Source organism: Drosophila arizonae, chromosome 2 (genome assembly GCF_054131065.1).
Source record: "Drosophila arizonae isolate 15081-1271.41 chromosome 2, UAZ_ARI_1.0, whole genome shotgun sequence".
Classification (NCBI taxonomy): Eukaryota; Metazoa; Arthropoda; class Insecta; order Diptera; family Drosophilidae; genus Drosophila; species Drosophila arizonae.
In genome coordinates, this window is record NC_142922.1 from 28,060,111 (window position 1) to 28,084,486 (window position 24,376).

Below are 24,376 nucleotides of genomic sequence, written 5' to 3' on the forward strand. Positions count from 1 at the left end.
CATATAGAGAAAATATTATTATATTTAAACTTATGTCATTTCTCATAGATCATCAATTCATATTTCATCATACCTTACATTACACATTATGTATGATTCCATTTCAATATACATCATACATTGTATCATACACAATATGGTGTATAAATCGTTCTTTAATACCGTTTGAAAGGATAGAGTATTTCCCGATTTTATATTCATGAAGAAACGAATATACCCTTTACAGATTCGTGAGCGAGCATAAAAAATAGATAACAACAAAATTTGGTTATAAAGTTTGAATCTTTTGGGTCTCGGCTAATAGGCTTTTTTGTCAGGGTAGCTGCATTGTTTTGGGGTTTCCTCCGTTCTTTAATTATGAACGGGTTTCAATTTGATTAGTGAAAAATAATAAGGCTATGCGCTGATGTCCCAGCTGATAATAGAAACTCAAATTATGATATGCTATATATATTTCTACTAGACTTTTTAATTGAATAATTTATAAGTGTTTCGACATGATGTAACGTTTGCTTGGCACGAAACGAATTAAACTAAAACGTTTCTCTCTGTGCACATTTAAGCTGTATAGAATTTGCTAAGAGACGTGTCCCTTGGGCATACAAATCAATGCTCAATTCTCATTTTTTCCTTTGTGCTAGTCCTGAAAACTTGAACGCACCCACAACAAAATACGCATAATGCGAACGCATTGAAATTTGTCTTCAATTTCCACTTCCGAATAGTTTGCAAAAAAATATACATATATACATACATATATATGAGAACATCTAAAGCTCAAATTCATAGAACGAATTCCCCTGGTTGCAATAAAAATGAAAGCAAAAAACGAAAGGAAAAACATAAAGTTGAATCGTACCCAAATTATTTTTATGCACTGCAGTCGTATTTTGATGCCCAATCTGGAGCTGGACTTTCTGTACTTTGATTTTATGGCGAGGCAGTTATGAGTGCTGCATATATCAGGCATCGGCTGCTTGGGATACTCTCGCTTAACCCCAGCGACATTCAATTTACTTGCGAGCGAGTGTCAAATTTTGAGGGGCATCTGGCTTAGAGTGAGATTAGATTCCAAAGCTTGACTGGAGTATGCCCGCCCGTCGTTATATGCGCATAATTTAATAAGCCTTTCGGGCAGACAGGCTCTTGAGACTGCTCCAGCTCCCGAATCTGCCTCTGCTTCGACTCAAACGAGAGGCTTGAGCTGAGCAGCATGTAACCCAAATGAGGAGGAGTTGGTCCTGACAGCAGCTTAAGTCTATAATTTACAAGGTTTCGGCTCACTTTGACTTGGCAGCCTAATTTACATTTCTTTATATAAGGACCTACCCCTCACCAACTCTCTCTCTCTCTCACTCTCTTTACATCGCACTCGCTCTTTTAGCTGAAAATTAAAGTGCGCGCAAGTGTAATTAAGTACTTGAGCAATACGCAAAATCCTTGCGAGTGGGAGAGCAAATAAAAAGGACTCTGGCAAGCATTAACCCAAAATGCTTATTGGCATTTCTCACCAGCCCAGTCGACTGTAAATGGGTTAAACTCCATAAGGATTTATGACAATTTTTAATTAACAGTCGAAGCTCAAAGCTTAAAGCGCAGAATGGAAACATTTTTAAATAAAATATATGAAAAAAAATTAAGACCTTATTTATTTGATAGGTCATCAAAATTTCACTTGTTTGCAATTTTCATAATTTGAATTTCGCTTTCATTTTGGCAGCTGGAAAGTTCAGCAATTTGTATCGACATTGTTAACATTTTTTGCTCTCACATTTTTGGCATTCGTTGGCGGCGCTCTGAAAACTTTTATTGGCGCTCACACGCACGCACATTTTTTGCATTGATTGGGATTTGTTGTTGTTGTTGTAAAATTGTGAGGTAAAAGTTGAAAAGTTGACAACAAACAGCCATAATTGATAAGTGCAAAAAGTTGAACTGCACGCAAATTAAGAGTGAAGCAGAACAACCTTCCTATGGCATTGCCGTGACACGTGTGCACTGATTTATTTGATGCTGGCAATGCTGACACTAAAATGATATCACTTGCATCCGTTAGCTTTTGTATGTCTTTGACTGTATGTTAAAATAATGTTCTTAAGTAATATACTTTTTATAAATAACACATTTAACACTAGCAAAATATAATAGTAAATTAAATGTTTAATTAATATCTTTTACTAAAAATAATAAAATAATTAACACTTTTTAATAAACCTAAAAGTAAAAAAATAATAATCAAATAATATAAACAATAAAATACAAATAAAATTCACCATCAATACAAGCTTATTGGCATGTGTATTTAAATTTTATAATTTTATGCATCAAAATTCGGATTAGCTTGTGTTGTTACCTCTTCATTTGCTAAATTCTCGCTTTGCTGCACATGATACATTAAGCGAGAATTAAGGGAATGTAATGAAACACTTTTAAATGGCTTTGGTATTCTATTAAAATTCCTAGCAATAATGCGTATTAGTATAAACAAAATAAAAGTACATTTTTTAACTAATTATTATGTGCTCACTCAATAACTTTATTTCATATGTAACTATTTAATTAAATTTCGAAATGCCTGCCATAACCACATTTTAGACGTATAAATATAAACGGGATAATATAATTATTACTCTTGCATTCATATTCTAATTGCCTTTCCAGCTCTTCAACATTTTTGTATGTTGGCAACGCTGCGAATTGTATGTACATACATAATAATAAATTGAAAAAAAAGTCCATAAAACAATTTTTAGTTGAGACATTTCTGAAGGCTATGATAATTCAAATTAAAATTATAAAAAAAATAAATGTTTAATATAAATAAATGAATATAAAATGTAGATTTTAAATACATTTTATTTGTATTAAAATTGCAAACAGATTTGTCTTTTCATGCTGTCACCTCTAATTGCAGCAAAGACAATAACAAAATCTGTTCGACTGTTCTTGGGTTTCCTTTTATTATGCGAGAAAGTTTATTTGTCTAGCACAAGCCACTCACATACTCACTCACACACACAGACAAACAATTGTTTTTCGGCGTCTGCGCGCATTTCTAAGAAAACGTGAGACGCCCCACAATCGCGACTTCTTCAAAAATATTTACATTGCCAGTCGGCAGACGCCACATACGATTTTAAGCAAAAGCAATTAGAGTAAATAATGCGGCCGATCAAATTTATTTACATTCGAGTTGCTTCCTATTCGGTTAAGTTCTTGAATAGTCAAATTTCAAATTCTGCACTTACCCTTGCGAATAATTCCATCAATTCCTTTCGTTGATTCTATTCCACTGCTCCAAGTTAAGTTAATGCAATAAATTTAATATATAATATTTCATTTAATTATTTTTCACAGATTGCCCATATACACAAGCTGATCTGTTCACTTTGACTTCCAAACGGAAAAGAACGATTTAAGCAGAACCGGAAGTTGGGAAAGTAATCGACTTCAGAGTTGCATTCGACTATAGCAAATTTCGATCAGAATGAGCTTACAGCGGTCCACACACGTCACAGTGAATGTCGAAATGTCGTAGCGTGTAAAGCAGCCCTAATGAAGGAATTGCATCAAGCTTTACGACAGTTAGATATGAACACGAACCAGAGATAAGAACTAGATATGGTTAGTGATATGAATTACCCATGTTGACCCTTTGCAATATATATATATATATATATATAATTAACTTTTTTTGTTTTAATTTTATATTATGTAATATTTATATAAGCTTTACTATAATTATTTTACTTTTAAATTTTTAACAAACTCATTTCTTTAAATATAAAAGGAGATTAATTTTCTAAAATTCATTAGTTTTAAATTTAAAGAGTTACTTTTTCATATTTAAAACTTGTATTAGCTTAACGAGGAATTTTGATAGACTTTAGTAACAACTTTGTCATCGCACGATACGTGACGACGAATTCGTACATACATACATACGCACACATACAGAGAGATAGTCTAGAAGACTCTATAAATACCTAACCAACAGACGAGATTAGGTATTTACATACATGAGATTGGAATTTCTAGTACTGGAATGGCTCAATAGAGAGCGTCTTTGTCGTAGAATGTGTCCCATATGGCCAGCGCCTGGGCCTCGGGCAGAGCCATCATTTCCATCTCGGCACCGATGTTCAGGCAGTTGTGAGCTCGATCCGGAGTCAGCTGCACTGGCATCCACTTGTTGGAGTCTGTGGCCCAGCAGTTGGGATCACTGTTGGCCGCAAAGGCTGTCCACATGCCCACCATGCGCTGGATGGTCAGATATTCCGGCGAGGATTTCCTCAGCTTGGTGGCCAGCACATTGTAGAAGAGATAGGAGAGATCGTCACCGTGGGAAACGCCGCGCACACGCTCGCCGCAGACGAGCCAGCGAAACTGATTGAAGTGCGGCGAGTCGAAGTCGAAGCGATAGAGGTAGGTGGGCGTGTCCGGCGCATAGGTCAGCCGAGCCATTACCATGCGATGCAGATCGTGCCAGATTTGCCGATGTGAGAATATGTCGAGCGCCTCGAATAGCTTCATGCTTTGCCGCTGCTCGTCCCCGAAGTAGAGCTGCTTGAGTCTGCGCACCAGCTGCTCCACTTGCTCCGGCGTGCTCGACTCGCTCACCTCGCGCGGAATAATATTGTGGAAGTTCGTCATCACCCAGGGATCGTTGCGCACCAGCTGGTACGAGAAGAGGCCCTCGAACGAGTTGCCGCCCACAATCAGCGGCAAGCTATTGCCCCAGGCGCTGGCCAGCATCTCCTTGTGCGGCTTGGGCACCACGCAGTGCTCGCTCTCATAGGGCTCCACTATGGGGCCGAAGGCGTACAGATAGAAGCTCCGCAGCTCATCCTGCGTCACAACCTCCTGGTCGTGCGAGGCGATTCTCCGTGCCGATGCCCTGGTCAGGTATCCCAGCACATCCTCCTCCGCATCGCTGCCCTTGTAGCCCATCTGGCGGGCCAGCCTCAAGGCCCAGTTGCGATCCGGCGTATCCGCCCAGGCGGACAGCGCACAGCCCGACTGCAATATGGCCTTGTGGAATAGGCCGCGCGACTGCTCCGTGGTCATCATGATGTGCGTGGATGCGGCGCCCGCACTCTCGCCCATGAGTGTTATGTTGTTCGGATCGCCGTTGAAGTGCGCAATGTTCTGGCTGATCCAGCGCAGCGCTTGCACCTGATCCTTCAGTCCGGCGTTGCCCGGCACATCCAGCTTCGGGTCCTTCAAGCTCAGAAAGCCTGTCGATGTAGAGCTTTTAGTCTTCGGTATTTATAGGCTTCGTCCTCAGTCCCCACTTACCCAGCGCTCCCAGCCTGTAGCTTATGGTGACCAGCACGACGTTCTGCTTCATAAAGTAGTCCGGACTGTAGATATCCCGGGAGGCTTCGCCCTTCTGAAAGCCGCCGCCATAGATCCACACCATGACGGGCAGCGGCTTCTCCGATCGCAGACTCTTTGCGTACACATTTAGATAGAGACAATCCTCGGAGCCCTCTATCAGGCCCAGCACCATGTTGCGCTGCAGCGGCTTCTCGGCGTACGTGGTACAGTTGCGTACATTCTTCCACGGGTCCGGCGGCTGGGGTGCACGAAAGCGCAGCTCACCCAGCGGCGGCTTGGCATAGGGTATGCCCTCGAAGGCATAGTACAGCTCTTGGTCGTAGACGGTCTTGCGCTGCAGGCCCCGCACCCGGCCATAGTTGGTGGCCACGACGACCGTGTGGCTGGTGGAGAGGCGATATTGCTGCACCTTGTGGCCGACAAATCTATGGGGAGTGGCGGGCGGAGAGATAACAAATGGTCACAGTAGATAACAGAGTCAAAGAGGTGGAATGGGATGCGACGCGACGCGTCGGGCTACTGATTGCTGCCTCGCTGTGGTCCAGGTCCAACGTTCAAGATCATTAAGTCGCAATCTATATGCCCGATTCATGCTGATATACGAATTGTCGCTCGATCACCGATTGCCGAATACCCTGTATATATTCTGATTCGCTGTACTCACTTGGCGCTCATCTGCAGCAGCTTGGGAAACCCGATGTGGACATCCATTGCTATTGCTCCTCGATCTCTGTATGTGTACGTCCGTATCTATGCATGCATGCACATAAGTACATATGTATGTATGTAAGCAGCTGTATCTAGCCTATTTCGAATATTATGTATTGATATTTTCGAAATTCGATAGATTTCGAATCGTTTGCTCTGCTTGTTTCAATTCTGTCGGCCGTTGCAATGCAATTAAAACAATTTCGCGCCGTTGCCGGCAAATTGAGCACTGCTAGAGATCTGCCTATGAATATATACATACATGTATATATGTATATGTTTGTATGCTTTTCCCCCATATGTGTGCAGCGTACTCTGAACGTCTGGTCGAAACTTATCTCTTCGACTCTTATTTCTAATAAGAAATCCTACTTTCAGCGGAATAAAAATAGATTCGGCTCATGAGCGATTGACAGTGGCGCCTTATCATCACATTAACAGCGCTCGCAGCTTAACAGCTGTTAATTTATTCGCAGTGCTTTGTGCATTGTCGTGAGCTTTATGCTTTGATGACACATACAAATACAGCGACTGGCGTTGGAGACTCCTATGTTTACTTATTATTTTCAAGCTAAACTGTTGTTGTAATTAAAATACCTCTAGCTTCTTAATAAAGCTTTAGCATTTATTTTGGAGCTTTTTTATTACATTAGCAGCAGTTCGCTAAAAGCTTGGTTTTGCTATCAAGTGTTACAGTATGTGGCTGATTTTGATATTAAATAAAATGTACAAAGTCTGAGTTAAAAATAAAATTAAAAAATTTTATAAGCAGAAGTTGCAGCAATTTCAAATCTGTTTGCAAATTATCTTAATAAAATGTGGTTAAAAATTATATAAATATGTGAGACATCACAATATTTAGTTAAACTTAAGAAAAACAAAGCTTAACATTGTTATAAAGATATATAAAAATAAACAACAAATCATGTTGACTAATAAAATTCGTATACTTGCTTCAATGGAGCACAGCCGTAATCTCACAGTGTAGTCGACATTCAAGTGTATTTGAATCAGCAAAAATTCTCTCTCTCCAGGGCTGTAGTAACACAGAAAATGTAGGCTGAAATAATAAAAAAAGTATACTACCAATATATATTTAACACGCTATGTAAACTATAGCTTTTAATATAATTATTCAACTGAAAAAAATATATATTAAATAAATAATTTAAACACATTTCACGCTGGCCACTATGAGTTGATTGTAAACAATGGCAGTGCAGCCCTGGTGAGAGCAGTCGCTCATTTCGCCGAAGCAGACACTAAAGAGAGCGTCGCGTGCATTGCTGATAAATAACAGCAACAAAAGCAACGACAACAACCGTTACGATCAGAGTCGCAGACAATTTGTCAGTATTCTAATGTAGTTTTTAACGAGAACAAACAAAGCAGCTAACTCAAAATCAGCTGTGTGGAATATTTTAAAAGTACATATTACAGATAATTTATTTTACTGGCGCTCTGCTTTGCACTCATTGCCAAGCCAGTTTATGAGGTGTTTTAGGCGGTCGAGACCCTGCAATATATCGCGATAAATGCTTTTATCTAGATAAAAGCAAGAGGTGCGCCATAAATAAAAACAAAACCAGCAACACGTCACCCAGGCAGACTAGACGTAAGCTCCCAAAGGCGCAGAACATGCCGCGGTGAGTAGCTGGCGCAGTTACATTGCAATAACTGTAAATATAAATATGTTATATTGTAATCTCCTTTGCAGACCAGTCGAAACCGTTGTACAGACCAAAAGTGGGCCCGTTGTGGGCAAACACTGTACGAGCATCTACGGCGATGATTACGTCAGCTTCGAGCGCATACCGTATGCGCGTCCGCCGCTCGGGGTGCTCCGCTTCAAGGCGCCGATGCCGGTGGTGGCGTGGAAGCAGCCGCTCATCTGCAGGCAGAAGGGCGAGAAGCCGCTGCAGTTCAATCAGTACACGCAGCAGCTGGAGGGCGTGGAGAACTGTCTGTACCTCAATGTCTATGTGAAGTCTGTGAGTGACTCGAGTGATCTAATACTGTTATTGAAATTATGCTAATTATGCATTCACCTGCATACAGATGAAGACGGAGGCGCCGTTGCCGATGATTGTTTTCTTCTTTGGCGGTGGCTTCGAGAAGGGCGACCCCACCACGGACCTGCACAGTCCCGACTATTTTATGATGAGAAATGTGGTCGTGGTCACCGTCTCGTATCGCGTGGGTCCACTTGGCTTTCTCAGCCTCAACGATCCCGCTGCGGGTGCGCCTGGCAATGCGGGCCTAAAGGATCAGCTAATGGCGCTCAGGTGGATCACAGAGAATGCACTCTGCTTCAATGCGGACGCCAAGAATGTAACGGCATTTGGCGAGAGCGCTGGCGCCGCCTCTGTACACTATCTGATGTTGAATCCGCAAGCCGAGGGCCTCTTCCACAAGGCCATTATGCAGTCGGGCAATGTGCTGTGCTCCTGGGCGCAGTGCTCGGTGCCCAATTTGGCGCGACGTCTCGCCGAGCATTTGGGCATGAAGAAGATCGAGAACGCGTCCGACTTCAAGGTCTTGGAGTTTCTGCAGGGTCTGCCCGGCGATGTTCTGGTGAAGCCGTATCTCCTGAGCGAAGCAGAAAATTTGGACGATTGTGTGTTTCAGTTCGGGCCCGTCGTAGAGCCCTATGCCACCGAACACTGCATGATAAGCAAGCCGCCCGTCGAGCTGCTCGCCGATGCCTGGGGCAATAAGATACCAGTGCTGATGAGCGGCACCTCCTTCGAGGGCTTGCTGATGTACGGCCGTGTGCATATGTCGCCGTATTTGCTCACCAGCCTCAAGAACCAGCCGGAGCATCTGCTGCCGCTGGAGCTGAAGCGATCGCTGCCACTGTCACTGGCCCGCACGCTGGGCAAGCGAATACAGTTCACGCACTTCCGAGATAAGCCGCTGGAGCTGCTACCAGACACCGTGGCGGCGTATTGTGAGGTGAGTGTAGATGGAAATCGATATCAAGGCATGTTTTCACGTGAATATAATTCCTTTCAGTACGCCAGCTACAAGGTCTTTTGGCATCCCATCATGCGCACTATAAGGTCGCGCATAGAAAGCGCCACGGCGCCCACCTATCTATATCGGTTCGACTTCGACTCCTCCACATTCAATCATCAGCGTCTGAAGTATTGCGGCGACAAGCTGCGTGGCGTGGCCCATGTGGATGATCACTCGTATATTTGGTACGGCGACTTCTCCTGGAAGCTGGACAAGCACACGGCCGAGTTCCAAACTATCGAACGCATGATCGACATCCTGACCACCTTCGCCAGCACCTCAGATCCGAACTGCAAGAGTGTCGAGGAAGCCGTAACCAAAGCCACCTGGGCGCCTTTGAGTCGAAAGAATATGAAATGCTTGAATATTGGAGAGCATTTGAGAATCATCGAGCTGCCGGAGATAGCCAAGTTGAGAGTGTGGGATAACGTCTATAAGACCAAGGCCAAATAACTCTCCACTGATTTCCAAATTGACAGTCATTAAATTACCTGTATATTGAACTTTTCACGATATATCAAGTGTATCAATAGATTGATTAGCTAGTCTATTGCAAGCGAGGTCATTGAGATTGGCTAAAGATTAAGTCAATGATATAACTTTGAGAGCTCTGTGGGCTGGCTTATATGTACATATGTATATATAATTCACCAGTTATTTTTATGCTTAATACTATTTATGTAGTTGGTATAAAACTATTATAATATTTCAAAAGTTTGATTAGCTTATCTTCACTTCTTTTTCACATAAGTAAAATACTATCTAATCGAATGCGTTCACGGACTTCAATCTACTATAAATGGTTCATTTAAGAGCTAATCATACATTCTTTGCAGTTAGTTAACTCAGAACTCGAAATGGAAAGGTATTACCATGTTTCGGTGCGATTCAAGTTCCATTATTGACACATATTTGTTCTCTGCAGCACTGAATCTTCTCCCGTGGTGCAAACCACTCATGGCCAGGTGCGTGGAGCGCTGTTAACCACGCTCTACGATGACCTCTACTACAGCTTCGATGGCATACCCTACGCTGAACCACCATTGGGTGAGCTACGATTCAGAGAGCCACAGGACGCGAAGCCCTGGCGAGGCACTCTTGACTGTACTGTTCCGAAGGACAAATGTTTCCAAGTAGGAAGTATTTCACAGCAAATCGAGGGCAGCGAGGATTGCCTTTATCTGAATATCGCCGCGAAAAGTGTGAGTAGTCCATCAGCTATAGGAAAACGAATTAATCATGATTTATGCTAAACAGCTAATAAGCGAAAAGCCTTTGCCTGTGATGGTATATGTACATGGAGGCATGTTTAGGACCGGAGACGCAACCAGACGTAGCCTTGGACCTGACTACTTGATGCGCGAGCAAGTGATTTACGTAAGCATTGGCTATCGCCTGGGTCCATTTGGTTGGTACACAAAACACATTTCTGATGCAAACTTAATGCTAAATCTTCTCAGGCTTTTTAAGCTTTGCGGATCCGTCTCTGCGCATACCCGGTAATGCAGGACTAAAGGATATTATTCTAGCCCTGAAGTGGATCAAGGCAAACGTGGGTGGCTTCAATGGGGATGCGAACAACATTACGCTCTTTGGGCACAGCTCGGGTAGCTGTATAGTGCACTTGCTGGCGATGAGTCCCCAGGCAGAAGGCCTATTCAACAAGGCCATACTGATGGCTGGGCATCAGCTCGAAATATATAATGATCCAGACGTAGAGTATAAGTTGGCGAGGCATTTGGGCTATGAGGGCGAGAAGAACGATATGGATGTATTCAACTTCATAAATGCTACGGATCCTGAGCTGTTGATTCGGTCAGATTATCGGTCTCTCTATGAGCGAATGCAGAGTCCCATACTCTTTTTACCACGTGTAGAGTATTATGCCACTCCCACTGCTGTGGTACTCGAACAGCCGCGTGCTCTGCAGGGCAGTGCTTGGGGCAATCGTCTGCCCTTCATGATGGGTTGCACCAGCAGCGAGGGACTGATCCAGGCCATGTTTACTGTTAAAAAGGACCCGGAAGTGCTGAAGCTTCATAAGGATCATCCAGAGTTCATGCTGCCGGCCTACATACGGCATGGCTGTGCCCCCGACATTGCTCGCCACCTTGGCGGTATGCTGGTCAAGAAGTTCTGTGGCGTGAATATCACGTATGTGAACAAGTGGCATTTCCAGTCGATCGCTGATCTCTTCACCCACCACATGCTGCACTATCAGGACCGACTGCTCAAGGCGCGACTGAAATATAGCCAGGCTGCCAATTACCTATATCGCTTCGACGTTGATTCCCCTGACTTTAATTTTTATCGGGTGCGCTATTTCGGAAAGGACAGCCATGGTGCTGTGCATGCCGATGAACTGGGCTATCTCTTTAAGCTGCCGGTTGCATTCAAACTAGAGAAGACTCGACCGGAGTACGCGGTCATCTGCCGTTTTGTAGCTCTGTTTACGGAGTTTGCTCGCAGCTCCAATCCAAATGGACCGCTCACCAAGCAGCTGGTGGACTGGCGGCCCGTAACTAAAGAAGAACCCACAAAGTGCCTCAACATAAATGAGGAACTCAAGTTTATCACACAGCCGGAATCTTTGAAACTGAAATTCTACGAGCAGTTGTACTTTAGTGCCGAAATGGATTTGATTTAATGAAAAATGAACTTTTCATAAGGTAAGATAAGATATAATGGAATGTATATGGCTGAAGAGCCCATTGGACCACAAATAACAAAATCAGAACATCATCCAATGACTGTTTATGCTCATGGATTTACCTTAATACTAATCTAGACTTCATAGGGATTCTTACAGCTTTTTATTTGCTTTTGGTTCTTTTTTGTTTATAGCATAAACAATTTGTGCTACTATCTAAAAATATATAATAATAAAAGAATAACTATCTCTATTTGTTTTTCCGATTTACTAAATATGTTCATTAGGTATTTTATCTTCATTGTGAGATTAGTAAAGTCTACGCTCACAGAGATAAGCATCGTCTTATAAAGTGAATTTATGAAAAGTTGGTGTCATGCAGACAAAGTTAAGAGAATAATTTTGCCAAATCAAGAAAAAGCTCTACCGATCGGAGCGCTGGCGGTGCGTCATGTGTAATTTCACCACTTAGCTTATTTCACCACAGCGTGCGCTCTTATAAGCTGGAAGCTTTGGCTATTTGCATTCAGTATGCTTCAAAAGCGAAATGGTGTCGGATCAGTAAGTTCCGTTGGATATAAGAGAAATTCCAAGACTAATTGACATTGAATTCTTTGCAGCACTGAAGCTTCGCCTGTGGTGAAAACCACTCATGGTCAGGTGCGTGGAGCGCTACAAACCGCGCTCTACGGTGAGCTCTACTACAGCTTCGATGGCATACCGTACGCCCAGCCGCCGTTTGGTGAGCTGCGATTTAGAGAGCCGCAGGATGCTAAGCCCTGGGAAGGAATACTTGACTGCTCCAAGCCAAGAAGCAAGTGCCTACAAGTGAGCAGTCTGACACAGCAAGTTGAAGGTAGCGAGGATTGCCTGTACCTCAATATAGCCGTCAAAAGTGTGAGTCAGCTTTTCACTAATCGAAGAAATCACTTTAATTATTTTGTAAATAATTCATAGTTAAGCAGTGAGAAGCCTCTGCCTGTGATGGTATATGTGCATGGAGGCGGCTTTAAGAACGGAGATCCGACCAAATTCGGGTTTGGACCAGACTATATCATGCGCGAGCAGGTGATCTACATAAGCATTTGCTATCGCGTGGGTCCATTAGGTTGGTTTATGAAAATTATATCTGATGCAAACCTAATACTAAATCTTCTTAGGTTTTTTGAGCTTTGCTGATCCGTCCCTGCGCATACCCGGTAATGCGGGACTAAAGGATATTATTCTAGCCCTGAAGTGGATCAAGGCAAACGTGGGTAGCTTCAATGGAGATGCGAACAACATTACGCTCTTTGGGCACAGCTCGGGCAGTTGTACGGTGCATTTGCTGATGGTAACTCCCCAGACGGAGGGATTATTCGATAAGGCTATCCTGATGGGTGGTTTTTATCCCGAGACAGCTAATGCGCCCAATGCGGAATATGAAATGGCCAAGCATTTGGGTTATGAGGGCGAGAACAACGATGTTGATGTGTTCAATTTCATAAATGCCGCAGATCCAAAGCAATTGGTCCTACCGGACTTTAGGCCTTTATACGAGCGCTTGCAGAGCGGAGGTTATCCGTTATTTTTGCCACGTATTGAGTACTATCCCACGCCCACTGCTGTGCTACTGGACCAGCCGCGAGTGCTGCAGCGCACTGCGTGGACCAACCGCGTGCCCCTCATGATGGGTTGCACCAGCAACGAGGGTCTGTTCAATCCTATGATGAACATGAGAAAGGATCCGAACATATTGAAAGCGTGCCGGGAACGTCCGGAGTTTACGCTGCCGTATTCCCTACTCAGGCACTGCGAGCCAAGCGCATGTCGGCACGAGGGACAGAATCTAGTGAAGAAATTCTGTGGTGTCCATAGCACTTTTATCACTGAGGAGCATCACGCTGCGATAGCCGAGCTTTTCACCCACAACTTGTTGCACTATCAGCAGCGCATGCTCCGGGCTCGACAGGCTTACAGCCAGGCTGTCAACTATCTCTATCGGTTCGACTTTGACTCTCCTGATTTTAACTTCTATCGCATTCGTTACCAAGGACCAGAAGCCCGTGGCGTTCAGCATGCAGATGAGCTGTGCTACCTCTTCAAGCTGCCCCAAACATTTAAGCTGGAGAAGTCTCGACCGGAGTACACGGTCATCTGCCGCTTCGTAGCCCTCTTAACGGAGTTTGCCCGCAACTCCAATCCAAATGGACCGCTCACCAAGCAGCTGGTGGACTGGCAGCCCGTAACCAAAGAAGAACCCACAATGTGCCTTAATATCAATGAGGAACTAAAGTTCATACCACAGCCAGAACGTTACAAGTTACGTTTTTATGATCAGCTTTACAGACATATTAAAATGGAGCTCATTTAATGAATTTGATAAGATATTCAAAAATCCGGATGAAAAATAAACGAAAAGTATTATTCAGATTAAAGTGTATAATTAAAAATATGTACGATAATGTATAAGTATTATTCTGATTAAAATGTAATGTGTAATAATAATGATTAATGATTAATGTGTAATAATAAATATGTACATACATATATGTACAGTGTATACGTGTTTTTTTTTTTTTTTCATTTTGTATATCTAAATAAAACTTATTAAACTACTATTAATTGAGCAAGTTAAAGAGATATATATAAAAATATTTTAATTAAAATAATTACCCCAAAATATATCAGTTGAAAAGTCATAGCTAAACTCTGTTTTCAAACACTTTGTAGCACTTTGTAGGCTTTATATGACTGTAAAAAAAAAAACAAAAACAAAAACAAAAATAATAATAAAATAATTACACAAAATTATACATAAACAAGATATGACTGCTCATTTAAATAGCCCTAATCCCATATCTTATCTAAGAAAGAGTATTTAGACTTTAGGTTCACAATGAAAATATACTAAAAGATGAAATAAATGTATGATAACGTAGGCAACAAATTTGCAATGCACATTTAAGCAGTTTGCGTAGTTGCTTTAATGTCGACAGCTGAAGCGATCGGTGTGCCTGTTATTATGGCCACCACTGTTTGTTTGTTAAGCTTTCCCACTTCTGTTTACTATACTCGCTCGTCAGTTAACAAGCGGCATTGGACGCGAGCGGACGATTGGACATCATGTCGGCAAGGTGTTTGATTCTCTTATAATATAAATCAATATGTAAAAGTTTTATTTTCGTAAGTTCATGATATTGTCATTTTGTATAGTCTAGAGAAATGTGAAATATCATTGCCCATTGGCCAAGTCCGAGGCGTTAAGCGTCGCAGCTTTTACGATGACGACTACTACAGCTTCGAGCGCTTGCCCTTTGGCAAGCCGCCAGTGGGCGAGCTGCGCTTTAAGGCTCCTGTGCCCGCCGAGCCCTGGTCCGGCGTGCTGGACTGCACCCACTTTGCCGATAAGCCCGTGCAGAAGGGGTTGCTGACGGGCATCATCGAGGGCAGCGAGGACTGTCTCTATCTGAATGTGTACGCCAAACAGGTGACTTGCTATAAATTACTATATCACTGTGATGGATTGTTCAAATGGACAAATGAATTTACCGATAACAGCTGAAGAGCGCTAAACCGTTGCCTGTTATGGTCTATATTTACGGAGGGGCCTTCTCCATAGGCGAGGCCACACGGAACTTCTACTCGCCCGATTACTTTATGGCCAAAGATGTTGTTCTAGTCACGCTCAACTATCGCGTTGATTGTCTAGGTAAGTGATTGTAACCTTATCGTTGAATTATCTTTGAAATCAGTTAGTTTTATTTTTCAACCAGTTTCTCTTATCATTGCGGGTATAAAGTTCGGGCTAGCTTTAAGCTATTTTTCAGGGGAAACGCATTTTCTCTTATTCTCCTAGTTAAGCTCTCGCACTCATCGCAATTTTGGCTGTTTGCACTCTCGCTTTCTCTCACTCCCTCTTTCTCTCTCTCTCTCTCTCTCTCTCTCTCTCTCTCTCTCTCTCTCTCTCTCTCTCTCTTTTAGGTTTCCTTAGTCTGAAAGACCCCAGCTTGGAGGTGCCCGGCAATGCTGGACTCAAGGATCAGGTTCTGGCCATCAAATGGGTCAATCAATACATTTCCTACTTCAATGGTGATGTGAACAACATAACGGTCTTTGGAGAAAGCGCCGGCGGCTGCTCCACGCACTACATGATGTGCACTGAACAGACGCGTGGGCTCTTCCACAAGGCCATTCCCATGTCGGGCACCTTGCACAACTACTGGTCCAATACGCCGCCTGCGGACTTCGCTTATCGTCTGGCCAAGCTGTATGGCTATACAGGCGGCAACAACGATCGCCAGGTGCTGCAGCATTTGCGTAGGGTGCCGGCGGAGAAGCTGGTTGACCACAGCGTGCTCACCCTGGAGGATCGGCGCAATGGATTTATCTATGCCTTTGGGCCCACCGTGGAGCCGTACGTGATGGCGGACTGTGTGGCACCCAAGCCACAGCTGGAGATGGCGAGGGAGGCGTGGAGCAATAAGCTGCCTGTCATGCTGGGCGGCGTCTCTTTCGAAGGTCTCTTCATGTATCCGACCTTGCTGGTCAATCGCAAGGCCATGGATAGCTTGCCACAAGATCCGTTGCGATTGACGCCCCATGAGGTGCGTGCGGTCAATACGGAGCAACAGAATCTGCAGTTTAGCAAGAAGTTGAAGCAATTGTACTTTGGCGACGCGACGCCCAGCTCCGCGCTCATCATGAATTTCTTGGACGTGAGCTCGAATCACTTATTGGCTTTATTTAATTCTAATTGTTGTTTCTTTCTTCCTACTTTCAGTACTATTCCTATAGGATCTTCTGGCACGGCTTCCATCGCACTTTGCAAGCTCGCCTGGCGTACGCCACGGCTCCCACCTATTTCTATCGCTTTGATTTTGATTCGCCTGACTTCAATTTCTACCGTAAGAAGTTCTGTGGCGATGACATCAAGCAGGGTGTTGCCCATGCCGATGAGCTGAGCTATTTGTTCCGCAACGCAGAGTCGTGGAAGCTGGACAAGGCCTCCGCTGAATATCGCACCATCCAACGGATGATCGACATTTGGACATCCTTTGCAGCTACTTCCAATCCCAACTGCGCGGCGACTGCGCATCTCGATTGGCAGCCCGCTAAGGAGGAGCAACCGCAGCGCGTGCTCAACATTGGCAACGAGGTGGAGCTCATCGATCTGCCCGAGTACGACAAGCTGCTCGTCTGGGATAGTCTCTATAAAAAAGAACAACTATATTAGGTTTATCCACAGGGATGAAGGAACTAAATACTATCTTTAAAATGGGGCTTTAAAATAAACTGTAATGCACTACCAAGCTTGTGTTCTAGTGTCTTATAATTATAAAAATTTTAATAGAACTTAGAAATTTACATAATGTCGTAAGCTCTGCTATAGCTAAAGTCCCAAGAGTTCAATTCAGCTCATTTAAAAGCGATTTCTTGTACCTCTTGAGGTCTGTCAATCGGCCAGTTGTAAAATACTGATTTATTTATAAATTCAGTTTTTTCAGACCATCAATAAGTGTTATGCATATTGATGTGTATACCCGGAACCCATTGAAAATGGGAAATCAGGGTATAATGGTTTTGTAAAAGAGTATGTAACAGGCAGAAGGAAGCATCGCAGACCACATAAAGTATATATATTCTTGATCAGGGCGAGGAGCTGAGTCGATATAGCCCTGTCCGTCTGTCCGTCTGTCCGTCCGTCCGTATGAGCGCCTAGATCTCTGAAGTTATAAGAGCTTTTGCATGTAGACTGGTGTACACTGCAGTACACGTTTATCATATTTTTCGATAAATCATTCGATATCTTTTTTATCGAGCATAATCGATGAGTTGATCTTGTTTTTTTCAGCCTAATTTGAATACTATTAGACCTGGAGACTTCAATTTCACCATGCATATACAATTGATAGATACGAAGATTTTGTAATTTACAGATTTTGGATACCACGCCCCCAATTAAAAACAAGTAAAAACGTTGCAGTCGGGCGTTACCGACAGTATTAGCTCGAATACTGTATAAAATGCAATTTGCCAATTGCACGTCCCTATTGGGCGTAGACACTTCATTTTTGGTCAGTTCTTAGAATGAGCTAACAGTACCCTAACTGCAAAATTTGCATATATATATATATATATATATATATATATATATATATATATATATATATGTATATATCTGTATATTTTGAAAATACAATCATATTATATTATAACCGAGAATTAACGCTTCAAGTATACGAAACCAGAATTAGCAATCTCTCGTTTATCTCGAGACAAATTTACTTGCATTGTTCAAATGGAATATTACAAAATAGAATAAATCTAAAGCTATAAAATGAACTTAACAATACTGAATAAAAACTATTTTCTTTTTTTATCAGCTTAACTTTGGATGAAGCTTGGGTATATCTTTCCAGCTCAAAGAAAGTATAAAGTCACCAGATCTCTAGCACTTATTTATTTAGTCAATTTTCTCACAAACCTTATCATATTCAACAATACATTACGCTCCTCATTTACTGTCGATTAGCTAGTACAATTGCAGTTTCTCATAGAAACTATCCCAGAGTCTCAGGTGCTTGCTCTCTGGCAATTTTATGAACTGCAATTGTCGGCTAATGTTGAGGCACTTGAGAGCACAGCTGCAGTCGACGGGTTGCCACTGGACAGATCCCAACTGAGGACATTGGGGACTATCGTTGGCCGCGAATGCCGTCCACATGCCAATCATACGGTCTATCGTGCAGTACTCCTCTGAGGACTTGTCCAGTTTGCTGGCTGGGATGGAGTAGAAGAGGTAGAAGTGATCATCAGCGTGACAGGCGCCTCGTTCATGGCGTCCGCAATTCATAATCCGAAAGTGATTAAATGTGGGCGAATCGAAATCGAAGCGGTAGAGGTAGGTGGGTGCGTCTTGGGCATAGGCAAGGCGCGCGAGCACCGTGCGATGAATGCCGTGCCAAAAGTGCTTAAAGGAAAGCAATTGCAGGCACTCCTTGAACTCCATGCGGCCTCGAGTGGCATCCTCGAAGAACTTCACCTTCAGGCGTCTGATGTGCTCTTTCAGCTCCGCTTGCGTGGACACTTCGCGCACCTCTCTGGGTATTATGGCCTCGAAGGCACTCAGCATATGCGCCGTGTCCCGCATTATGAACTGGTATGAGAATAAGCCCTCGAACGAGGCGCCGCCAATCATCAGAGGTATGCTATTGCCCCATGCCCCGGACAGCGCCTCCACTGGCGGCTGTGAGATAACACAGCTGGCGGTCGTGTACGGCTCGACGACAGGTCCAAAGGGAAACAGTATATAATCACGTGCCTCCTCTTGACTCGGCAGCGCCGAGCAGCCGATCAATTCCTTGGCCGAGGCGCGCTGCAGAAAACGAAACACTTGCTTCTCGTTGTCGGTGCCGTTATAGCCCAGGTGACAGGCCAGGCGATAGGCCCACTGGTGGTTGGGCGAATTGGCCCAGTCGCACAGCGATGAGCCCGACATGATGATCGCCTTATGGAACAGACCTCGTGTTTGTTCCGTTGTCATCATTATATGAGTGGATGCACCGCCAGCGCTTAAGCCCATCACAGTTATGTTGGACGGATCGCCGTTGAAGTTGGCGATGTTATTCTTCACCCATCGGAGGGCCATTACCTGATCCTTGAGTCCAGCATTGCCAGGCACATCCAAGTCTCTATCGGAGAGACTGAGAAAACCTGTAGTTAGAAAAGAAATTTGTATACTCGTTCTAAACTCTTGGTTTATGAGGCATTTTTGTTTTTATACCCTGAACCCATTGAAAATGGGAAATCAGGGTATAATGGGTTTGTTAAAAGTATGTAACAGGCAGAAGGAGGCGTGGCAGACCCCACAAAGTATATATATTCTTGACGAGCTGAGTCGATATAGCCCTGTCCGTCTGTCTGTCCGTCCGTCCGTATGTATGAATGAATGCGTCGATCTCAGAAGATATAAGAGCTAAAGACTTGAAATTTTTTTCCTAGGTCCGTGTATATCAAGTTTTTCTCTATATATCGATAACTACTCTCGATATTTTATTATCGATCAAAAACCTTATCGAAAGCTAGTTATTTAATTATATCTCCTACACCTTTAGAGCTAGAGCTTCCAAATTTTATATGTAGAATTATATGTATTTTATATCATTTCGGTTTTTGTTGTAATTTACCCACCACCCCTATATCCACCCCTCACCCTCACCTTTGTAAAAGGCGTATTTCAAGTACTTCAAGTAGAGACTTAGGCTTTGGAATGTATATACATTTTCACCATATGATTACGCTCTGAAAGTTTCAGTAAGATTGTACGTCTAGAAATTAAATTATTCAACCAATAAATTCTTATAATGTTGCCCACACTGCAGCGCTGCCAAAGCGCAGTCGCTGCCTACTGCGCAGTTAGCAGAGCGCGTTCTAATACGTGCGTGTGTATGTATGTGTGCAGAAAAGAAGTGCAGAGTGATTAGAATATCAGATTAGAGGGTTCAGGGTATCTCCTAGTTGAGCAGTCTCGACTAGAGTTTTCTTACTTGTTCTTCTATTAAAATAAACTTAATTTGTAATTTTTTAAATTTAAATTTATTTTTTACTTATTAACGCTTACTTTGAGACATATACTCTTTCTGTCTCGCTCTCTCTTTGTTTTGTATCTCTCTTTGTAGCGCACTTCTTCTTTCCTCCTGAAGGTCAGGAGGTTCAGGACCTGAACTATTTTTTTGACTCTGTCGCTGCCTTTCTCTCTCTCTCCTTCTCCCTCTCTCAAAAACAATTGTATATGTAAGTATATATGTATATTCAAAGCACAATAGCGTCTACCGTCGCAATGCTCGGAATGCTAGTGTTAACTATTCTGTTAACTTAACAGCAGCTTGCTCTACATTATATTAGATGTTAATCTTTTTAGCAGCAAAGCCAAACAAATATAAATGAAACGGTTTTCAGCTACAAATCGCGAGCTGAGCAGTTATTACTAATCAGACACCTAGCACGCTATTACAACTTTTTTATATACTATAAAAATTTGTATAGACTCCATGGATGGCAACGCAGACTCTGACACGAGCTCACTTCAATTAAAAACTTAGTAAGAATTCTTTCCGTAAAAAATAACTTTCACTGTCACTGAACTTCCCATAATCATCGAGTTTTCAACACTCCACTCACCTAGAACTCCCAATCTATAGTTGATGGTGACTAGAACGACGTCTTTTTGCATAAAGTAATCCGGACTGTGTGTGTCCCTGGTGGCTTCGCCAATCTGAAAGCCCCCAGCAAAGATCCAAACCATGACAGGCAGCGGTCTGTCCGACTTAAGCGTCTTCGTGTAAACATTCAAGTAGAGACAATCCTCGGAGCCCTCCAGCACATGCATCACAAAGTGCTGCTGCACCGGCTTGGCACGCGTGAACGTACAGTCCCTGATGCCCGTCCATGGATCTGGAGATTGAGGTGCTCGGAAACGCAGCTCGCCCAGCGGAGGCTTGGCGAATGGTATTCCCTCGAAGGCGAAGTAGAGGAGGTGATCATAGAGGGTCTTACGTTGAAGTCCTCGTACCTGACCATGCTGGGTATTTACCACCGTTGTGACCTTTGTTGCCAGATTGTACTGTTCGATTTTGTGGCCGATGAGCCTGCAATTAGATTAGTGTAGAACAGTCGGAATTTGCTTTAATGATGTGCTCTTATCTTATCACGCAATATTTGCCAGATCGTGGCATTTACGACTCCATTGACAGCGATTAAATGCAAAGACTTATGTCACCTACTTGGCACCCAGCTTGAGCAGATCCCCAACACTCATTTGTATATTCATCTTGGCTGGGATTCTCGTCCTCCTTGTGTGCCGCTTTAAGTACTATCGGCGCTTTCACTTCCGTCCCAGCCAATTGACGAGCTGCAACTGAACGTTTTACTAGAATAGAGCAATCTACAATTGCTCGTATGCGCACCCAACTCTGATGTACAGTAAACACTCACTAAGTGAGCGATTTGACAAATAATTCACAAAGCTTACTATCTATTATTGATGTTTATTTTGTGCTGAGTTTGTATTGATAGGATAAACAATTTATTTATACATTATAAAATCTTAATAGTCTTCAGCTATGCACATAAGGTTAATGTAGGAAAAATTATTTAATCAAAAATGCTTTTTACTTTTGGATGTATTTGTCATTCTCAGTAGCCACTGTACATAGTTATTACAATCTACGAATCGTTCCGAGTCTCTGTTGATGTTTTAATCACGAACGACAAAAGCGAGCGCTTATCTCTATAGACGATTACACTGTTGTTGCTGTTGTTGTTGTTGTTGCTCTTATTGAAAAACATATGGCAATGGGAGCATGAAAACTATATTGATAATGCTCGTTGTACCGGGCCGTGGCCGCACATAAAGCTCAACTGCAGCTACAAACACTGTAGACAGCTGTTCGTGTTATTAGCGCTTAATACGCGAGCCGCCGGAACCCATTCGACAATACTGTGGACTTTTACACTCACCCCGGCTGAAAGATCACATTTGAGATCATCCAATGTTGCGTTGATTCATACATAACTTACACAGTTGAGTGCATTGAATCAACTTTATTCTAGTTGAAAGTTCAGCTGAGACTTGAACTGCCTTTTTGAAGTCTAACAGCCTTAACGGCTGTAAATGTTTTGGCGCTGCCAGACTTTGCACAGGCGTTGCTTGTTAACAGAGCTGTAACAGTTTTAGTTCTTATACTATTTTTAAAAAAAATCTACGATTAATCATAAAGGTCCAATCATTTTCTTCAACACATTTTAAGGGCTTGTAAAAATAAAATAGGCAGCACAAATTTAAGGAAAATTTAGTGTAACTCATTATTTTTAAATTGCATTAAAAATTTAAAAAATTAAATTTATTGCGACTTATATGTTCATTACATTGTTGTGTGTTGTACGTTGTAATCTTTAACTTTATATTTATAGTATCAAATAAGTTTATTTATAGTTTAAAAACTAGTTTCGTCTATCGACTAATTCCAGTTTTATTTTCCATTTGTAAGGACAACAACGAGCTGCCAGCTACAGCTATACTTTACTCTGTAACCCCAACGGCTTTGAATATCGTATATTCGATCTTCGATTATTGGCTGAGGTCGGCGTGATCGGGCACAACTGCTGGTTGCTTGCTGTGGCTGGTGATGCGATCAGATTTTACGATCAGCTGAACAACTACTAAAACAACATTCCTCTCGGTTATATTAAAATTTGATCGTAACTACACAGTGATGATGGTCATTAGTGCTAGGCAAGGTTTAATAAGCTTGGTACTCTAATTGCAAATATTGCTATAACTGCAATATAAATAGTTGATAAACTTAAATTGTACAGCTCTTTGGAATGAATAAAAACAATTTAGAAAATTAATAAACATTAATAGAACTTAATTTACTACTAGTTCCCAGTGCTAAGCCTTTGCCCTTTCAGCAACATTGTAAATGCTGGAATATATACACTTCGCGTCATCAGGTTAGCGCCCCCCTTACACTCATTTCCTTTTACGTTTTTCTCTTTGCCTATTGCACGCAACTTCTTGGTTTTTTTTTTTTTTTATTTCATTATCATCATATGAGATGTCTCTCATACCAAAAAAAAGCGCGAGTGAAAACCCGTTATGTTTTATTTTCTATTCTTCTCTATTTTCGCAAAAAATGAGTGCGCTTATTTTGCGTCATCAGATTAGTGCCCCCAAATGCAATTGTAATTATCTTGCTTATTTTGGCAATTACACTCACAAAATTTTTGTGAAGCTCAAAGTATTCAATATATTTATAGTATAGGTAAAGAAACAGTTTTATCTTTGGTTGAAAATCAAAGATTGAGGCATACTTTGAATCTTGACTATGCAGCCATGAAATTGCAGAAAAATCAGGAAGAAAAAAAACAGAAATCTAAGTGGCAATTTTCTTACAAATAGGGAAAACTATGGAAAAAACTATATAAGCGGCAATAATCAAGTGATTTCAGAAGGAATTAGAAGAGCATTAGTTCGGGAAGCTTCGAACTCCCATGGATTGACCACCAAGATTAGGGATAAAATCGGTGTTAAGACGAGCTTATCAACGGGGGTTGTGGTGTGGCATTGATGTAGGGTGCAATATTTTACTACAGCGCTTGTAAGCTTCAATCGCGCATGAACGCATAGGACTATAACACCGTGTTTAAAACTGCTGTTACGCATTTCTATAACCTGTCGGAAAACCGGCATTAGATTTCCCAGCATGATAATGCTCCAAATCCAAATCCCTGAAGTCCTGGAATCAGGGCCAAAAAATTGATCTCATGGAGTGGCCACCATACTCACTAGACCTTAATATCATTGGAAACGTCTGGGGATGGTTGGTCAGGAAGTATATGAGTCCGAAAAGCATTATAGTGCAAAGACAGAGTTAATCGAAGGTACTGAACACGCTTGGCCAACCATATCCTTGAATAATATTGAACAACTTTATAATTCCACTCCTAATCGAATTTTTGAAGTAATTTCAAACAAAAAACGGCAGTACGCACTACTAATATTACTTAAAAATAATAATAGCTTAAAATACAGGTGTTATTTTTGGTCATTAACTTGAATAAATTGAATTTAGCGCAGGGGCGCTAATCTGGTGACCAAATTTTTGTTACATGTTT

General features: G+C 42.3%; 6 protein-coding genes across 7 annotated transcripts; 4 read left to right on the forward strand and 2 right to left on the reverse strand.

The window, feature by feature from the left end:
- Window positions 1-3,720: 3,720 nt before the first annotated feature.
- On the reverse strand, window positions 3,721-6,443 carry alpha-Est2 (alpha-Esterase-2). The gene is made up of 3 exons (XM_018018709.2): window positions 6,005-6,443; window positions 5,299-5,765; window positions 3,721-5,237 (listed from the first exon to the last, which is right to left on the reverse strand). The coding sequence occupies exons 1-3, from the start codon at window positions 6,049-6,051 to the stop codon at window positions 4,051-4,053; spliced, it is 1,701 nt and encodes a 566-aa protein (XP_017874198.1). The 5' UTR covers window positions 6,052-6,443; the 3' UTR covers window positions 3,721-4,050.
- Window positions 6,444-7,197: 754 nt separating this feature from the next.
- alpha-Est3 (alpha-Esterase-3) lies at window positions 7,198-9,581 on the forward strand. The gene is made up of 4 exons (XM_018018711.2): window positions 7,198-7,694; window positions 7,766-8,039; window positions 8,107-9,003; window positions 9,064-9,581. Exons 1-4 carry the CDS (start codon window positions 7,687-7,689, stop codon window positions 9,517-9,519), a joined length of 1,635 nt encoding a protein of 544 aa, XP_017874200.1. The 5' UTR covers window positions 7,198-7,686; the 3' UTR covers window positions 9,520-9,581.
- Window positions 9,582-9,726: 145 nt separating this feature from the next.
- Window positions 9,727-12,142, forward strand: LOC108621418 (esterase B1-like). 2 transcript variants are annotated; one of them, XM_089462829.1, is made up of 5 exons: window positions 9,727-9,931; window positions 9,992-10,268; window positions 10,324-10,474; window positions 10,527-11,735; window positions 12,004-12,142. In XM_089462829.1, exons 1-4 carry the CDS (start codon window positions 9,924-9,926, stop codon window positions 11,711-11,713), a joined length of 1,623 nt encoding a protein of 540 aa, XP_089318955.1. In that variant the 5' UTR covers window positions 9,727-9,923; the 3' UTR covers window positions 11,714-11,735; window positions 12,004-12,142. The 2 variants fall into 2 exon arrangements, with proteins under 2 accessions (XP_089318955.1, XP_089318954.1); XM_089462828.1 differs by lacking the exon at window positions 12,004-12,142 and having other exon boundaries at window positions 10,527-11,969.
- Window positions 12,136-14,258, forward strand: LOC108610330 (esterase B1). The gene is made up of 4 exons (XM_089462827.1): window positions 12,136-12,277; window positions 12,337-12,613; window positions 12,674-12,824; window positions 12,877-14,258. Exons 1-4 carry the CDS (start codon window positions 12,264-12,266, stop codon window positions 14,067-14,069), a joined length of 1,635 nt encoding a protein of 544 aa, XP_089318953.1. The 5' UTR covers window positions 12,136-12,263; the 3' UTR covers window positions 14,070-14,258.
- A 415-nt stretch (window positions 14,259-14,673) lies between these two features.
- On the forward strand, window positions 14,674-17,007 carry alpha-Est5 (alpha-Esterase-5). Its single transcript, XM_018018712.2, has 5 exons — window positions 14,674-14,832; window positions 14,912-15,185; window positions 15,257-15,407; window positions 15,680-16,413; window positions 16,479-17,007. Exons 1-5 carry the CDS (start codon window positions 14,822-14,824, stop codon window positions 16,929-16,931), a joined length of 1,623 nt encoding a protein of 540 aa, XP_017874201.1. The 5' UTR covers window positions 14,674-14,821; the 3' UTR covers window positions 16,932-17,007.
- A 1,136-nt stretch (window positions 17,008-18,143) lies between these two features.
- On the reverse strand, window positions 18,144-21,669 carry LOC108621415 (esterase B1-like). The gene is made up of 3 exons (XM_018018710.2): window positions 21,481-21,669; window positions 20,879-21,345; window positions 18,144-19,411 (listed from the first exon to the last, which is right to left on the reverse strand). Exons 1-3 carry the CDS (start codon window positions 21,525-21,527, stop codon window positions 18,231-18,233), a joined length of 1,695 nt encoding a protein of 564 aa, XP_017874199.1. The 5' UTR covers window positions 21,528-21,669; the 3' UTR covers window positions 18,144-18,230.
- Window positions 21,670-24,376: the final 2,707 nt, after the last annotated feature.

Bases quoted from the DNA above. Each gene is read 5' to 3' on its own strand.
- alpha-Est2 (XM_018018709.2), bottom strand. From the start codon at position 6,051: ATGGATGTCCACATCGGGTTTCCCAAGCTGCTGCAGATGAGCGCCAA. The intron at 5,766-6,004 runs GTGAGTACAGCG...CACTCCCCATAG, and splicing joins CTGCTGCAGATGAGCGCCAA to ATTTGTCGGCCACAAGGTGC. The intron at 5,238-5,298 runs GTAAGTGGGGAC...CTACATCGACAG, and splicing joins CTACAGGCTGGGAGCGCTGG to GCTTTCTGAGCTTGAAGGAC.
- alpha-Est3 (XM_018018711.2), top strand. The intron at 8,040-8,106 runs GTGAGTGACTCG...ACCTGCATACAG, and splicing joins TCAATGTCTATGTGAAGTCT to ATGAAGACGGAGGCGCCGTT. The intron at 9,004-9,063 runs GTGAGTGTAGAT...AATTCCTTTCAG, and splicing joins CCGTGGCGGCGTATTGTGAG to TACGCCAGCTACAAGGTCTT.
- LOC108621418 (XM_089462829.1), top strand. The intron at 10,269-10,323 runs GTGAGTAGTCCA...TATGCTAAACAG, and splicing joins TGAATATCGCCGCGAAAAGT to CTAATAAGCGAAAAGCCTTT. The intron at 10,475-10,526 runs GTTGGTACACAA...AAATCTTCTCAG, and splicing joins CTATCGCCTGGGTCCATTTG to GCTTTTTAAGCTTTGCGGAT.
- LOC108610330 (XM_089462827.1), top strand. The intron at 12,614-12,673 runs GTGAGTCAGCTT...AATAATTCATAG, and splicing joins TCAATATAGCCGTCAAAAGT to TTAAGCAGTGAGAAGCCTCT. The intron at 12,825-12,876 runs GTTGGTTTATGA...AAATCTTCTTAG, and splicing joins CTATCGCGTGGGTCCATTAG to GTTTTTTGAGCTTTGCTGAT.
- alpha-Est5 (XM_018018712.2), top strand. The intron at 15,186-15,256 runs GTGACTTGCTAT...TACCGATAACAG, and splicing joins TGAATGTGTACGCCAAACAG to CTGAAGAGCGCTAAACCGTT. The intron at 16,414-16,478 runs GTGAGCTCGAAT...TCCTACTTTCAG, and splicing joins TCATCATGAATTTCTTGGAC to TACTATTCCTATAGGATCTT.
- LOC108621415 (XM_018018710.2), bottom strand. From the start codon at position 21,527: ATGAATATACAAATGAGTGTTGGGGATCTGCTCAAGCTGGGTGCCAA. The intron at 21,346-21,480 runs GTAGGTGACATA...ATCTAATTGCAG, and splicing joins CTGCTCAAGCTGGGTGCCAA to GCTCATCGGCCACAAAATCG. The intron at 19,412-20,878 runs GTGAGTGGAGTG...TTCTAACTACAG, and splicing joins CTATAGATTGGGAGTTCTAG to GTTTTCTCAGTCTCTCCGAT.